This window comes from Artemia franciscana, chromosome 13 (genome assembly GCF_032884065.1).
Source record: "Artemia franciscana chromosome 13, ASM3288406v1, whole genome shotgun sequence".
Taxonomy (NCBI): Eukaryota; Metazoa; Arthropoda; class Branchiopoda; order Anostraca; family Artemiidae; genus Artemia; species Artemia franciscana.
The window spans coordinates 32,477,547-32,492,506 of NC_088875.1; the positions used below are offsets into that span (position 1 = coordinate 32,477,547).

A 14,960-nucleotide genomic window follows, 5' to 3' on the forward strand; every position below is an offset into this window, starting at 1 on the left:
TACCCCATGGCTCTTAAAGCAATATGTCCAAACTATGCCCTAACAGAAAAAAGTGAAGCATCCAACTAATCTAACCTTTTAATAGCTACTGATGATTTACGACCTACCTACCCAAAGGTCATTTAAAACTATTTCTTCTTAAAAGGGCATATGCATTGGAAATACCTTTAAGATTTTGGCTTATTGCTTGTAAAGATTTTGCTTGAAAAAATTTCAAGCGTAAAATATTTTCGCCCTTTAAGGAAACGGTTTGAGTATTTGGTCATTATGACCAAATCCTTAAAGGATTTTCCGAACTCACATGCGTGTGAACTTGGCATAAGATATAATGAGAAAACTTGATTGAAATTATAGATGGCAGACGATTGCCCTGTATTTAAAATTCGAAGACATTTTGGGCAAGAAAAGTTAAATTAGGGTAATTAACCAATCTGTAAATGGTCATGAAAAAGTATTTAATCGTTTACTTTGATTTTAGCTTGATTGACAGATTTAATCTATATTTAACAGCTATCAATCAGTTTGTGGTAAAATTCTTTAATAATTTGTCTTCTCTCTAACAAAAGCCCAGGACAGACCATGTCAGCAGGGAAGGTCTTATTCTGATTGGCTGAATTGTTAATTGCTGTTTTTGACCTACTTTTTGCTGATTTGTAAAGCCTTGTTTGTTATGGTCATGATATTTCACCACCGTGAATAGATTCTAGTCCAACAGGACTTAAATTTCTGAAGCTATAATTAGATATGAGACAAAATGTGTTTAGCCATTGTCTGCCTGCTCCCTCAATTTCAAGGTCTAAATGCTAGTTTGCTGTGCATAGAGTATAAATCCCATTGAAGCTTTTAAAGTTAGCCAAATATATTTTGGCAGGTCAAAGACAAAATTGTATGGTAAAATTTTAGTAAATTGACTTCTTGCTATCTCAGAAAGGGGTAAGGTTAGGAAAATGAAACTTTCAGGGATGGGTCTACAGGATAAAACATATCCTGGGAAGGTATTTTGAAGTACCTACCTCCACCCCTTTTCCCTATAGACAGCCCTGACCTTTGATGACCTTCAAAAATGTGTGTTATAAAAGTGAAACCTTACAAAATAGACCTTCTGCTTGAATAAAGTACAACAAAATTGTTGTTAGCTTCACAACTTTGCTCAATCCCAATTTATAAGGTTTTATAGATTTGCAAATACATTTCCTAAAATTTGGAAAAAAACATTGATATGGCTCAGAATTCTACTCAAATAACAGGAATTGCATTTCCAGAACTAAAGGCAGAGAAAAGGCAACTGAAAATTAGAGAAGAGGTAAATGAAAAATTAAGGTAAAATGTTGTTTTGTCAAAATTTCAATAGGTATAGAACTGTCAAGTTGGCAAATTTCAGAGCTCTCTAGAGGGAGAAGGATCAGAGGTGGGTACTTTAAGTACCTTCCCAGGATATACTTTAGCCTATAGACCCATCCCTGAAAGTTTCATTTTCCTAATCTAACCCCTTTCTGAGAAAGCAAGAAGTCACTCAACTACAATTTTACCAATTGGGTAATTGTATATTTAATTTGGTATACAAAGTGGCAAGGCTAAAATTGTTTATTGGCCCTTTTCTGGCCTTTTATTGCAATTTTCTTGTAAAAGGGGGCAATTCTTTACTAAATTCACCTTCTGGATTGGGGACCCTTTATTCCATGGATTTAGGGATACAAGCTTTAAGACAATCAAAGAAACATTTTCTGACCCTCTTTTTAGGCCCTGTTATCTTAGGAGGGGGATTATTCCCCAGAAAAGTGGTTTTATATATTTGGTTCCTCTTGGCAAATGTACTTTAAGCTATAAGTTTAGAACTGACCAAGGGCAAACAATTTCTCTGCCAATTTATGGGCCTACTATCTTCTCCCCCCCCCTACTGTGTCAAAATGCTTGAAGTTTTTAACTAGAAATCAATGTTTGAAAGTTTCAAACCAATTGCACACCCAACATCAAACTGCCCCTTTTTTCCATTATAAAACCTAGGGTAAAAGTTTGGCAATTTCCTTTATTTATGGCCCTTACCCTACAAGATGGGGCAGGGAGGAGGTCATATCATCCCAGTAGCCATATTTATTCAATGTTTTTACTATTTTGGATGAACTGGCTCCTGAACAATGACTTCTGACTGGAGATTCACCAGGTCATCTTTTAAAGGAGAAAAAACCAATGTATGCTTACCTAACACAGTATTCTCAAAATGTTTTGGAATTTTTTTTTTTAATATGACTGGGTTACATAGGAATTGCAATGCCCTCTTGAGCTGTCTCATGAGTCTGATTCTTTAGATGTCTATATTGCTAAAGCATCAATAAATTAGATTACCACAAAAAATTTTTGTATGTTTTCTGTTGGTAAATAGGCCCCTATATAGAATCCACACCCTATTCATTTAGTCAGCTGCAGGGTAGTTTAAATCTGAAATGTGAAGATAGCACACACTTTTTTTGTGGAGGAAGATTCATTACTATTATTTCTAAGGCTATTTTGATTGCTCTCAGATCAGGTGATAATACTGAAGCCCCTTTGAAAATTTTTAGTACATTTTCAAACAGTTTGTGGTAATGAACTATAGTAAGGAGCAACCTGGCTCAATAGTAACCTGTTTAAACTTACCAATCAAAAGCTATGAGCCAGAGAATATTTGGCTTATTTTAGAAAATAGGGGAAAACACCCCTTAAAAGTCATAAAATCTTAACAAAAATAACACCATCAGATTCAGCATATCAGAAAACCTTTTGATAGAAGTTTCAAGCTTCTATCTACAAAAATGTGGAATTTTGTATTTTTTGCCACAAGACAGATCATGGATGCATGTTTATTTGTTTGTTTTTTTGTTGTTTTTTTCCCAGGGGTGATTGTATTCACCAATTGGTCCTAGAATATTGCAAAAGGGCTCATTCTAACGGAAACTAAAAGTTCTAGTGCCCCTTTTAGGCGACTATAAAAATTGGGGGGGGCACCTAGGCCCCCTCCCACGCTCATTTCCTTCCCAAAGTAACTAAATTGAAATTCTGAGATAACCATTTTATTCAGCATAGTCAAAAAACCTAATAACTATGTCTTTGGGGACAACTTACTTCTACACAGTCCCCATGGGAGGGGCTGCAAGTTATAAACTTTGACCAGTGTTTACACATAGTAATGGTTATTGGGAAGTGTATAGACACTTTCAGGGGGATTTTTCTTGGTTGGGGGAGGGGTTTATGCAGATGGATCTTTCCATGGAGGAATTTGTCATGGGGGAAGAAAATTTCCATGAAGGGGGTGCAGTATTTTTTAGCATTTTTTGAAGAACAATGAAAAAATAAATATGAAAGATTTTTTTCAACTGAAAGTAAGGAGCAGCATTAAAATTTAAATCAAACAGAAACTATTATGCATATGAGGGGTTCACCTCCTCCTAATACCTTGCTCTCTATGCTAAAGGAACTTTATTAATTTCAACTATTTATTCTATGGCCTTTGTGATTCAGGGGTCATTCTTAAGGAATTGGGACAAAATTTAAGCTTTAGTGTAAAGAGCAAGGTATTGACAAGGGGATGAACCCCCTTATATATGTAATAAAAACATACGAATATAGAAGTTCATTACGTAAGTTAATTTGTAAGTTATGTATATTTTTACTAATAAAAATGTTCTTAAAAAATTAAAAGCTCTAGTTGCCTTTTTAAATAATCAAAAAATTGGAGGGTAACTAGGCCTACTCCCCTGCTTCTTTTTTCTCAAAATCGTCCAATCAAAGCTATAAGAAAGCCATTTAGCCATAAAAATAAATTAATATGCAAATTTCGTTTTAATTATTCCTGTGCGAAGAGCCAAAATCAAAACATGCCTTAATTTAAAAACGTTCAGAAATTAAATAAAAAAAAACAAGTTTTTTTTAACTGAAAGTAAGGAGTAATATTAAAACTTAAAACAAACAGAAATTACTCTGTATATGAAAGGGCCTGTTCCCTCCTCAACGCCCCGCTTTTTACGCTAAATGCAGGGTATTATTGGGTATTCAAACAGGGGGCAAGTTTTTATGAATAGGTTACTTAAAAACTAGTTGGAAGGTATGATGAATGCTGGAAAAAACATGGCAACTATGCTGTTAAATAGAGTAAAGTATGTACTTTCTGGAAATAAATTTTCTTTGAAATAATCTTTTGTTGTTCACTTATCTTCAAATGGACCCTACTTATAAAATACCCCTTGAATTAACCTTTAGGGTTGTCATTCACGTAGGACCTTGATGTACTTTAGTTTCTATTGGTTTCAGGCATGAGTTTACCTGCTATTTTGTGGAAAAAGAAGCCCAGCAAAGGGAGCTGGAGAATATGGTAGCAAATACAGAACCCTTTTAGATCTATATTATTCAAACTGATTGATTTACTTTGGTATAATTTCTGGTAGAATGAATGTTTTTATGGATTTTTTTTAATGTGTGACAATTAGACTTAAGACCTCCCACGCCCGTTGGCGCATAAGGCGGCCACAATGCCTCTCCAAGATGACCTCTCCAGCGTCTTCGGCCAAAGTTCAACAAGAATTATTCTTGAGATTGCTGCATCTTTTTCTAGGCATTGCCCAAGTGTATCCTTCTGTCATCCGCGCTGTCAATGCGAAGGATGGAAAGTGACCATAAGAAAATGCTTCCAGAGAGCTAAAATTCATTGAAGGGAGAAAATTATAAGGGTCTTAACAGAGTTGGGTGGAAGAGGAGGGTATTGAGCTTTGTTGGCTGTATGTGACTAAGTGCTGCAATGCTTTGTCAGTAATAGTGGCATCGCTTAGATTTCATATTAATCAACTTGAATTGATTCTTTGGGTCCCAAGTGTAAAAGTACATCTTAAAATGGGGAATTGTGTACTTAGCTGTTTTGCTGAAGATTTTAAAGATACTGGGTCATAAATATCTTATCCTAAACTTATCTTCTTAAACCGTGTATAAGAACTAAGGCCAATTCCACCTGACAAACTTCATTTAAATCTTACAATGGTGGTATGCAGTCAAGTTCTAAGGGTGCAGGACCACATAATACTAAATGCAGCCCTACTTTGGCAACCATGGGGGTCCCATCATAGCATTATACAAAAAAAAAACCTCTCAGACTTACTTTCTACAATGCTTTGGAAAACCTCATCACCATCTTCCAACCTCAATGGGAAAACATTGTTTCAGCAGCAACTTTTGGGAATGATTGGCAGGTTCATCTTGATGTCTTAGGTTTCTGCAGCCAAGTTGGAGCTAAGGTCTGAGATAACACCCTTAAAAAATGAGTAATACAATACCAAACAACATATTTTGGCATGTACAGATATTAGACGAGCAGATGGATTCACTATAATGATCATATCCAGCAATTATAATTCCTTGAATCACACTCATTACTTTTAGAAGGACTAGATAATCCCACCAGTAGATGTTCTCAATGACGTTAAGCTGCTGCTCATATGCTTAGGTTGTTTTATGTATTTTTTAGGTATGGCAGTGTTTCTTCTAATTTTTAACCCCTTTAAAGTGTGGTGCAATTTTAAGTCATACTCCTTCCATTTCATTCCATCTTTTTGGCTTGTACTCCAGTCATTACTATCGTACTGCTTGGCAAACCAAACCATGACAATAAGATGGTCAATAGACCAACTTGACCAAAAGATAAAATGCAGCATCAGTATTCTAATGCCTCTTGCTGGACTCTGATCAAGCCAATCGCTCTTTCAATCTGTTTTTTTTTATTTATTCTTTTAGTGTTTTTGCTATCTGTGTTGTTCAGCTTGAATTTTGAAAGGTATGCTAGTAATTGTCAACTTTTTATTATTCAATTTTTTCTTCAATATTATTATGCCTATAAACTATGCCATTCTATTGTTAAAATATTTGTTCAGTATTATGTTGCCATCAAAATACGCCGTGTCTAGTTTTCGAAAAATGCCTGTAGCAAAAATGAAGTCAGTCACTGGCAGATTTAGGGGGTGGTGGTGGTCGCCCCTCCATCTGACTTAGTGGTGGTTTGGCGGTTGAATCTTCTTGCTCTAGTTTGGGTTCGGACGAAAGTTAATTTTTTTGTAATTGGTTTTTAATAGTTGAGCTTTTAATAAGTTTTTAATTATTAAGACTTTTTCTTTTTGCAAGCAAGTTTGAAACAAGGTTTCACGTAACTTTGTGGGGTCTCAGTTAGATTTTACTAAAGACACATACCGCCAAAAAGTATTTAATTAAATTTAGGGTTATCAAGGGAATCTGTCCGTATTACCACAGACGCCAACTTGGAGGCGAAATTATTCGTTTTGTAATAACAAGGAGGGGAAATTTAAAATCCTAACTTCTTTAGACTGTTGGAATGATATTTCAGGATTGTGCTGCCACAACTGGGCTGAAAAATAAAATATTTCCTTCTTTTTACTGTCAAAAATTGGTTTTTGAGTCTTGGTATGGGACTAGGCAAAGAAAGTGATAAACATTACTTTTTTTGGCTGTCTGGTTGGCTTTTTTTTGCGAAGTGGGGTGGTTTTCACAACATTGTTATTTTTTAGGGGATTTGTATTGTATAAGAATTATTAATTTCAGGTTTAGATTTTGGTGAGCAAATGGCGGGCACTTTATTGCCTATTTTTTTTATCTAATTAAAGATCTGCATTATATAACATATCACCTCCTCTGTTCGTCCTAAAACTTTAAAATAAGGCCAAAGTCTTTAGAAATTTAATAAAGGTGTGTATAAGTTTATGCTTAAAACTAAGTATATGAGTCGAAATACTCCTTCAGAGTTTGGAGTGATCATTTAAGAAGAATATATTTTCGAAAAATTGTTTATAAAAAAGACAATTAATTTTTTTTTTTTTTTTTTTTTTTTTTTTTTTTTTTTTGTTTTGTTTTTTATCTAGCTGGTATAGATGGGTCTCTGAATTCTCAGTTTGAATCAATGGAATGGCATCGATTTTTTTCCAAACATTTACTAAGAAAGTGCTGATAAAAAATGGAAATTCTCACAACTTGAGAAAACCACGGAAACGGAATGCAACTACATTATTACTTAAGAATTTCTCACCTTGTCAATACTAACCAGTCGCAAAATATAGTCGTGTTGTAATATAGGGGCTGCGTATATTTGTCCATAAAATTGTCTAAACTGCTATATATACTGCTGAAGATTTTTATACTTATTTTGATCCATGCCATCCAATCATATTTCCCCGATTAGTTTTTTATAAATTAAGTTTTTTACAGAACAATTCTCTTACTTAATGCTAAACCTGAGTCAAATTTCAATTTTAATTTTTGTGCTCAATAGACATATCGTGATTTAAACTTTGAAATGAATATCTGGAAATCTCAAGATTAAAAACAAGAGCTAAGAGCTCATATGGCACTTGTGACGAGGTCGGAAGAGCCGAGAGCTCATATGGTACGAGGTCGGAAGAGCCAAGAGCCAAGAGCTCATTTGGACGAGGTCGGAAGAGCCGAGAGCTCATATGGTACGAGGTCGGAAGAGCCAAGAGCTCATTTGGCACTTGTGAGAAGGTCAGAACCTAAAGTTAAACTTTATAGCACAAGATCCTTCTAAATATCAAATTTCATTAAGATCTGGTCACCCTTTCGTAAGTTACAAATACCTCAATTTTCAAAATTACCTCCCCCCTCCCAATTCCACCAAAGAGAGCAGATCCGGTCCAGTTATGTCAGTCACGTATCTTAGACAGGTTTCTATTCTTCCCATCCAGTTTCATCCTGATCTCACCGCTTTAAGTATTTTCTAAGATTTCCGGTCCCCCCAACTGCCCCCCCCCCCAATTACGTTTGATCCGGTTGAGATTTAAAATAAGATATCAGAGTTACGAGGTCCTTCTAAATATGAATTTTCATGAAGATCCGATCGCTCCTTCGTAAGTTAAAAATACGTTATTTTTCTTATTTTTCAGAATTACCCCCCCCCCGCAATTGAGCGGATCCGTTCCAATTATGTAAATTACGTATGCAAGACTTTTGCTTATTTTTCCAACCAAGTTTCATCCCAATCCCTCCAATCTAAGCGTTTCCCATCATTTTAGGTCTCCCCACCCCAAACTTCCCCCAATGTCACCAGATCCGGTCAGGATTTAAAATAAGAGCTTTGAGCCACGATATCCTTCTAAAAATCAAATTTCATGGAGATCCAATCACCCGTTCGTAAGTTAAAAATACCTCATTTTTTCTAATTTTTCAGAATTAACACCCCCCCCCCCCCCAACTACCCAAAAGAGAGCGGATCCGTTCCGTTTATGTCAATCATCTATCTAGGACTCGTGTTTATTTTTCCCACCATGTTTCATCCCGATCCCTCCACTCTAAGTGTTTTCCAAGTTTTAGGTTCCCCCCTCCCAACTCCCCGCCCCCATCACCAGATCTGGTCGGGATTTAAAATAAGAGCTCTAAGACACGATATCCTTCTAAACATCAAATTTCATTGAGATCCGATCACCCGTTCGTAAGTTGAAAATACCACATTTTTCTAATTTTTAAGACTTACTCCCCCCCCCCAACTACCCCAAAGAGAACAAATAAGTTCCGATTATGTCAACCATGTATCTGGGACTTGCGCTTATTTTTCCCATCAAGTTTCATCCCGATCCCTCTACTCTAAGTGTTTTCCAAGATTTTAGGTTTCCCCCCTCCAACTCCCCCCAATGTCATCAGACCCAGTCGGGATTTAAAATAAGAGCTCTGAGACACAATATCATTCCAAACATCAAATTTCATTAAGATCCAATCACCCGCTCATAAGTTAAAAATACTTCATTTTTTCTATTTTTCCGAATTAACCGGCCCCTACTCCCCCCCCCCCAGATGGTCAAATCGGGGAAAACGACTATTTCTAATTTAATCTGGTCTGGTCCCTGATACGCTTGCCAAATTTCATCGTCCTAGCTTACCTGGAAGTGCCTAAAGTAGCAAAACCGGGACTTTAGGTTTTCCCCCTCCGACTCCCCCCAATGTCATCAGATCCGGTCGGGATTTAAAATAAGAGCTCTAAGACACAATATCATTCCAAACATCAAATTTCATTAAGATCCAAATACCCGCTGATAAGTTAAAAATACTTCATTTTTTCTATTTTTTGCGAATTAACCGGGCCCCCATTCCCCCCCCCCCCCCAGATGGTCAAATCGGGAAAACGACTATTTCTAATTTAATCTGGTCCGGTCCCTGATACGCTTGCCAAATTTCATCGTCCTAGCTTACCTGGAAGTGCCTAAAGTAGCAAAACCGGGACCGGCAGACAGACCGACAGACCGACAGAATTGGCGACTGCTATATGTCACTTGGTTAATACCAAGTGCCATAAAAAATAATTAGAAATCTATCACAGCTTGAAACCCTGAGAGTTTAATTCATCAATCCATACCTATCAAATGCAGGAATTGCAAACGCATAATTGTTTGTTTTTTAAAGAGTATTTCAACTCATATACTTAGTTTGAAGCACATACCTACATGCATCTTTATTAGAGTTCATATTTTTCGGACGATTTTGGTCTTTATTCGAATGTTTTAGGATGAATAGAAGAGGATATACTAACGAAGAGCTCTAAATTGACAGAACTCTAGACTCACAGGACTAGCCATTATGCACGTTCACCGAAATATTGTGGTAGATATCGACCGTGTAATAAATAGAAATGGTGGAAATGAAAATTCAGAAATAGAGATTTTCTCATAAAATTCTGAATTCTGTAATTTAAGCGAAATATATTGAACTTTAAAAAGTGGAAAGATACACTATATTGTTATGAGAAGTAAAATTTTGATCAGTAAATTTTGAGATTTCGTCAAAGTAGACACTGTTTATTGAAACACTATTTTTAAAAAGAAACAGTGATTAGCTAATGGTTTATTGCCTATACTGAAACCCTTGTTTGAAGTGTCTTGTATGCATTTCTGTATCTTGGTTCTGTTTTTATGGCACTTGGTATTAACCAAGTGACATATAGCAATCGCAAATTCTGTCGGTCTGTCAGTCTGTCTGTCTGTCGGTCCCGGTTTTGCTACTTTAGGCACTTCCAGATAAGCTAGGACGATAAGATTTGGCAGGCGTATCAGGGACCGGACCAGATTAAATTAGAAATAGTTGTTTTCCCGATTTGACTCTTTGGGGGGAGTGGGGGGCCCGTTAATTCGGAAAAAATAGAAAAAATGAAGTATTTTTAACTTACGAACGGTTGATCAGATCTTTATGAAATTCGATGTTTGGAAGGATATCGTGTCTCAGAGCTGTTCTTTTAAATACCGACCGGATCTGGTGACATTGGGGGGGGGGGCTGTGAGGGGGAAACATAAAATCTTGGAAAACACTTAGAGTGCAGGGATCGGGATGAAACTTGGTGGGAAAAATAAGCACAAGTCCTAGATACATGATTGACATATCTGGAATGGATCCGCTCTCTTTGGGGTAGTTGGGGGGGGGGTTAATTCTGAAAACTAGAAAAAATGAGGTATTTTAACTTACGAACGTGTGATCGGATCTCAATGAAATTTGGTATTTAGAAGGATATCATGTCTCAAAGCTCTTATTTTAAATCCAGACCGGATCTGGTGACATTGGGGGGAGTTCGGGGTGGGGGAACCTAAAATCATGGAAAACGCTTAGATTGGAGGGATCGGGATGAAACTTGGTGGGAAAAAGAAGCAGAAGTCTTAGATACGTGATTTACATAATTGGAACGGATCCGCTCTATTGGGGACGGGGGGGGGGTTAATTCTGAAAAATTAGAAAAAATTATGTATTTTTGACTCACGAAGGAGTGATCGGATCGTCATGAAACTTCATATTTAGAAGGACCTCGTAACTCAGATCTCTTATTTTAAATCTCAACCGGATCCGGCGTCATTGGGGGGGCAGTTGGGGGGAACCGGAAATCTTAGCGGAAAACATACTTAAAGCGGAGAGATCAGGATGAAACAGGATGGGAAGAATAAAAACCTGTCTAAGATACGTGACTGACATAACAGGACCGGATCTGCTCTCTTTGGTGGAGTTGGGGGGGGGGGGGCAATTTGGAAAAATGAGGTATTTTTAACTTACGAAAGGGTGACCAGATCTTAATGAAATTTGATATTTAGAAGGATCTTGTGCTTTGAAGCTCTAATTTTAAATTCCGACCAGAACCTGTGAAATTGGGGGGAGTTGGAGGGGAAAACCGGAATTCTTGGAAAACGTGAACATTGGGGTATTTTTATCTTACGAATAGGTGATCGGATCTTAATGAACTTTGATATTTAGAAGGAATTCATGTCTCAGAGCTCTTATATCAAATCCCGACCAGATCTTTTGACATTGGGGGGAGTTGAAGGGGGAATCTTGGAAAACACTCGGAGTGGAGGAATCGGGATGAAGCTTGGTGGATAGAATAAGCAAATGTCCTTGATACGTGATAGACGTAACCGTACGGACTCGCTCTCTTTGGGGGAGTTGGGGGGAGGGCTTCAGTGATTTGGCGAGTTTGGTGCTTCTGGACGTGCTAGGACGATGAAAATTGGTAGGCGTGTCAGGGAGCTGCACAAATTGACTTGATAAAGTCGTTTTCCCAGATTCGACCATCTGGGGGGCTAAAGAGAGAGGAAAAGTTAGAATAAATTAGGTATTTATAACTTACGAGCGGGTGATCGGATCTTAATGAATTTTGATATTTAGAAGACATCTTGACTCAGAGCTCTTATTTTAAATCCTGACCGGCATTACGCCTCTGATTTTCCTTTTAAATCAATCTATTGATTCTTAGAATTTTGTTAGAGCTCATACCATATGAGGTCTTGGCTATTGGCTCTTCTTGCCTCGTCACAAGTGCCATATGAGCTCTTAGCTCTTGTTCTTGTTACACCCCTAAAAGAACTAGTATTTAATAATTAGTATACCTTTTATTAATATACAAGTTGTATGTTTATCCTCATTTCCTACTCTTTATTACTATCATAGTTACTATACGATTGCCCAAAATTTAGGCGTTATGTTAAATGGTTTGACCTATACAAATTGTCACAAAGAATGCATTACTCTAAAAGATGGTTCAAGGCCATTTTTTTGACAATAAAAAGCTTAACTCACTCGCTATAGTGGTCAAAAGTGCAAAGGCAAGAAACTATGCTGTAAATATTAAATATCATATTTTTCTGAACTTACTCTTTTCTGTATAAATATTTTTGTACCATTTTAATTTCAACAGATTTATTAGAACTTTAACCCTCACCAGATTTTAGATTAAATTTACGACTATTTCTACTACCTACGTACGACACATAATTTTTGAGATTCCCTTTAAACCTTTAAATTGCATTTATTTCTGTGTTCGCAAGTTTATCGAAGCAACCTATTATACGCCCCCCACCTTCCTAAAGAAAATCCTGGATCTACCCCTGAAGTCAGTTATCATCATTTCAGAAATGGAATCTTTACGACCTGCTGGAGGCTCGGGAGGACAGAAACTAGGGTGCAAGAAGTGTGGCTATTCTGGGCACTTAACCTACCAGTGTAGAAATGTTCTTGGGAATGCTGGGAAACCTGTCTTAGAAATAGATTCCACAAGTAGTGAAAGTGATTATGAAACCCCGTTGCAATTGCTCAGGAAACAGGAGCTAGAAGGTTCTTCGAAAGTGTTAGAACGAGTTAAAGTGGAAAAAAAGAAGAAGAAAAAAGAACGCAAACGTACTTATTCAACTGATTCTGTAAAGGAGGGACAGCTGTACAAACGGAGGAAGTCTTCAACTAGTAGTGAGTCTGCTAGCGAGAAGTCAGATAAAAGTCTTAAAAAACGGAAAAGTCATAGGAAAAACTCTGATAAAGGAAAGAAAAAGAAGCACAAAAAAGATAAAAAGCTGAAGAAAAGGAAAAGGAAGCATAAATCATCATCGTCAAGTGAAAGGGACTAATCCACTCAAATAATGCAGAAAATTTTGCTTGTATTGTGAATGATTTTTGGCAGTAATAAACATATTTTTATTCAGTTTGGCAATTCTTACCAGTTGACCATAAGGATTCACCAGAAGCGGAATTTCTAAAAAGGAAATACGTTTAGGCATAAATGAGTGTTGGGACTCGTCCTGGTTCATTTCACCACAATAAACAGACTAAATGCCTTCATCTCCAGTTGTTAAAACCCTCTCTGGACTTTCTAAAATCGCGTACTTTGTATGATGAGACTGAAAAATAATTTGAAGAAATATCACTTGCAATATTTATTTTGACTTAAGTATGATTTGCTTTTAGAATATAGACCATAATTAGTCTAAAACCGTGAATAGTCTAAACTACTCAAATAGCAAAATGTATGTATTTTTTGTATTCTTTCTTAGGTACTAGGTTACTCTAATACCTACCTGATCCTTGTAGTCTTGCTACTAATTGGCCTTTTAAAGCAAAAATTAAATCCTATCTAAAGTGTAGATAGTATGACAGCCCTATGAGAGAAATGATATAATAAAGCGTTTTGAAAAGTATTGTTTAGTATTGGGGTATGCATAAAGTCGAAATTCGTAAGGTGGTATATATTTTAAGCGATGATACAACAGCCCTAAGTTTGTACATATTTTAAGCGATGATGCGACAGCCCTATGAGGGTAATTATAGTATACTTTCTTTTGAAAAGTATTATTTTGTATTGGGGTATGCATAGAGTCCAAATTTGTATTTTAAGCGATGATATGACAGCCCTATGAGGAAAATAATAGAAAAAACCTTTTGAAAGTTTCCCTTAGTATTGGGGATATGCATAAAGTTGATTTTAATAAAGTTGTATATATTCTAAGTGATGATACAAGAATCCTATGAGGGAAATTTTCTTCTTTAAGCTCCTTTAAAGTTAGGTTCGTCTGGGTTCAGTTGGCATAGGGGCCACGCTACCTGAACCAAAGCGAACTTAACTTTAAAGTAGTTATTTACTTTAAAGTAGTAACTTGGGGTTGAGTTTTTCATAAATATAAACCCACAAGTTAAAAAATACATCTGATTTTGTTAATACTATTTGATCACTTTAGAAACTTGGGTATAGTTTTCATAAAAAGAGTGCACAATGTTAATATACATATTATTTTATTGAATATTCGAGCATTTAACAAACTTAAGCTTTAGTTCTCAGAAATAAGAATACAGACGGATAAAATATATTTACTTTTCATGAAAAGGAACCCATACGATTAAAAAAAAGCATTGGGTTTTGGCTTATGATTGTTTATGATGCATTTTTGTTTTGCAAGAATCATTTTTGCATTGTAATAAGAATTTGTGATTTTTTAGGATGTATTTTCTACCCCAATTATAAGCAATACTTTTCAATAAGCTTTATCTTATCATTTCTCCCATATGAGCTGTTGTATCATCGCTTAAAATATATTTGACTTTATTAATTTCGACTTCGTGCATACCCCAGTACTAAACAATACTCTTCTAAAGGCTTTATTGTATCATTACCCTCATAGAGGTGTCGTATCATTGCTTGAAATATATAAGAGATTAAATTCGACTTTATGCATACCCCACTAGTAAGCAATACTTTTCAAAAGGGTTTATTGTATCATTTCCCTTATTGGGCTGTCGTGTCATCGCTTAAAATATATATGACTTTATTAATTTCGACTTTATGCACATTTTAATAATAAGCATTACTTTTCAAAACTCTTTATTCTATCATTTCCCTCATAGGGCTGTTTAATGATCGCTTAAGATACATGCGACTTTATTAATATGCATACCCCAATACTAAACAATACTCTTCAAATGGCTTTATTGTATCATTTAAATCATAGGGGTGTCGTGTCATCGCTTAAAATATATATATGACATTAATTTGGACTTTATGCATATCCTAATGCTAAGCAACACTTTTCAAAAAACTTTATTGTATCGTTTCCCTCTTAGGGCTGTCATAACATCGCTGGAAATATGTATGACTTTATGTATTTCGACTCTATGGATATATCCAATTCTAA

General features: G+C 36.1%; 2 protein-coding genes across 4 annotated transcripts in view; both read left to right on the forward strand.

The window, feature by feature from the left end:
- Positions 1-337: 337 nt before the first annotated feature.
- LOC136034813 (frataxin, mitochondrial-like) overlaps positions 338-14,960 on the forward strand; it is a 32,697-nt gene continuing 18,074 nt past the window's right edge. The window contains exon 1 of one of the 3 annotated variants that reach the window (XM_065716242.1): positions 338-418. The gene's annotated coding sequence lies outside the window, so the exon portion shown is untranslated. Of the gene's footprint in view, positions 452-14,960 lie in introns of all 3 variants that reach the window. The other 2 variants (XM_065716243.1, XM_065716244.1) reach the window with 2 other exon arrangements.
- On the forward strand, positions 1,093-12,988 carry LOC136034812 (protein SREK1IP1-like). The gene is made up of 2 exons (XM_065716241.1): positions 1,093-1,320; positions 12,418-12,988. Exon 2 carries the CDS (start codon positions 12,420-12,422, stop codon positions 12,903-12,905), a length of 486 nt encoding a protein of 161 aa, XP_065572313.1. The 5' UTR covers positions 1,093-1,320; positions 12,418-12,419; the 3' UTR covers positions 12,906-12,988.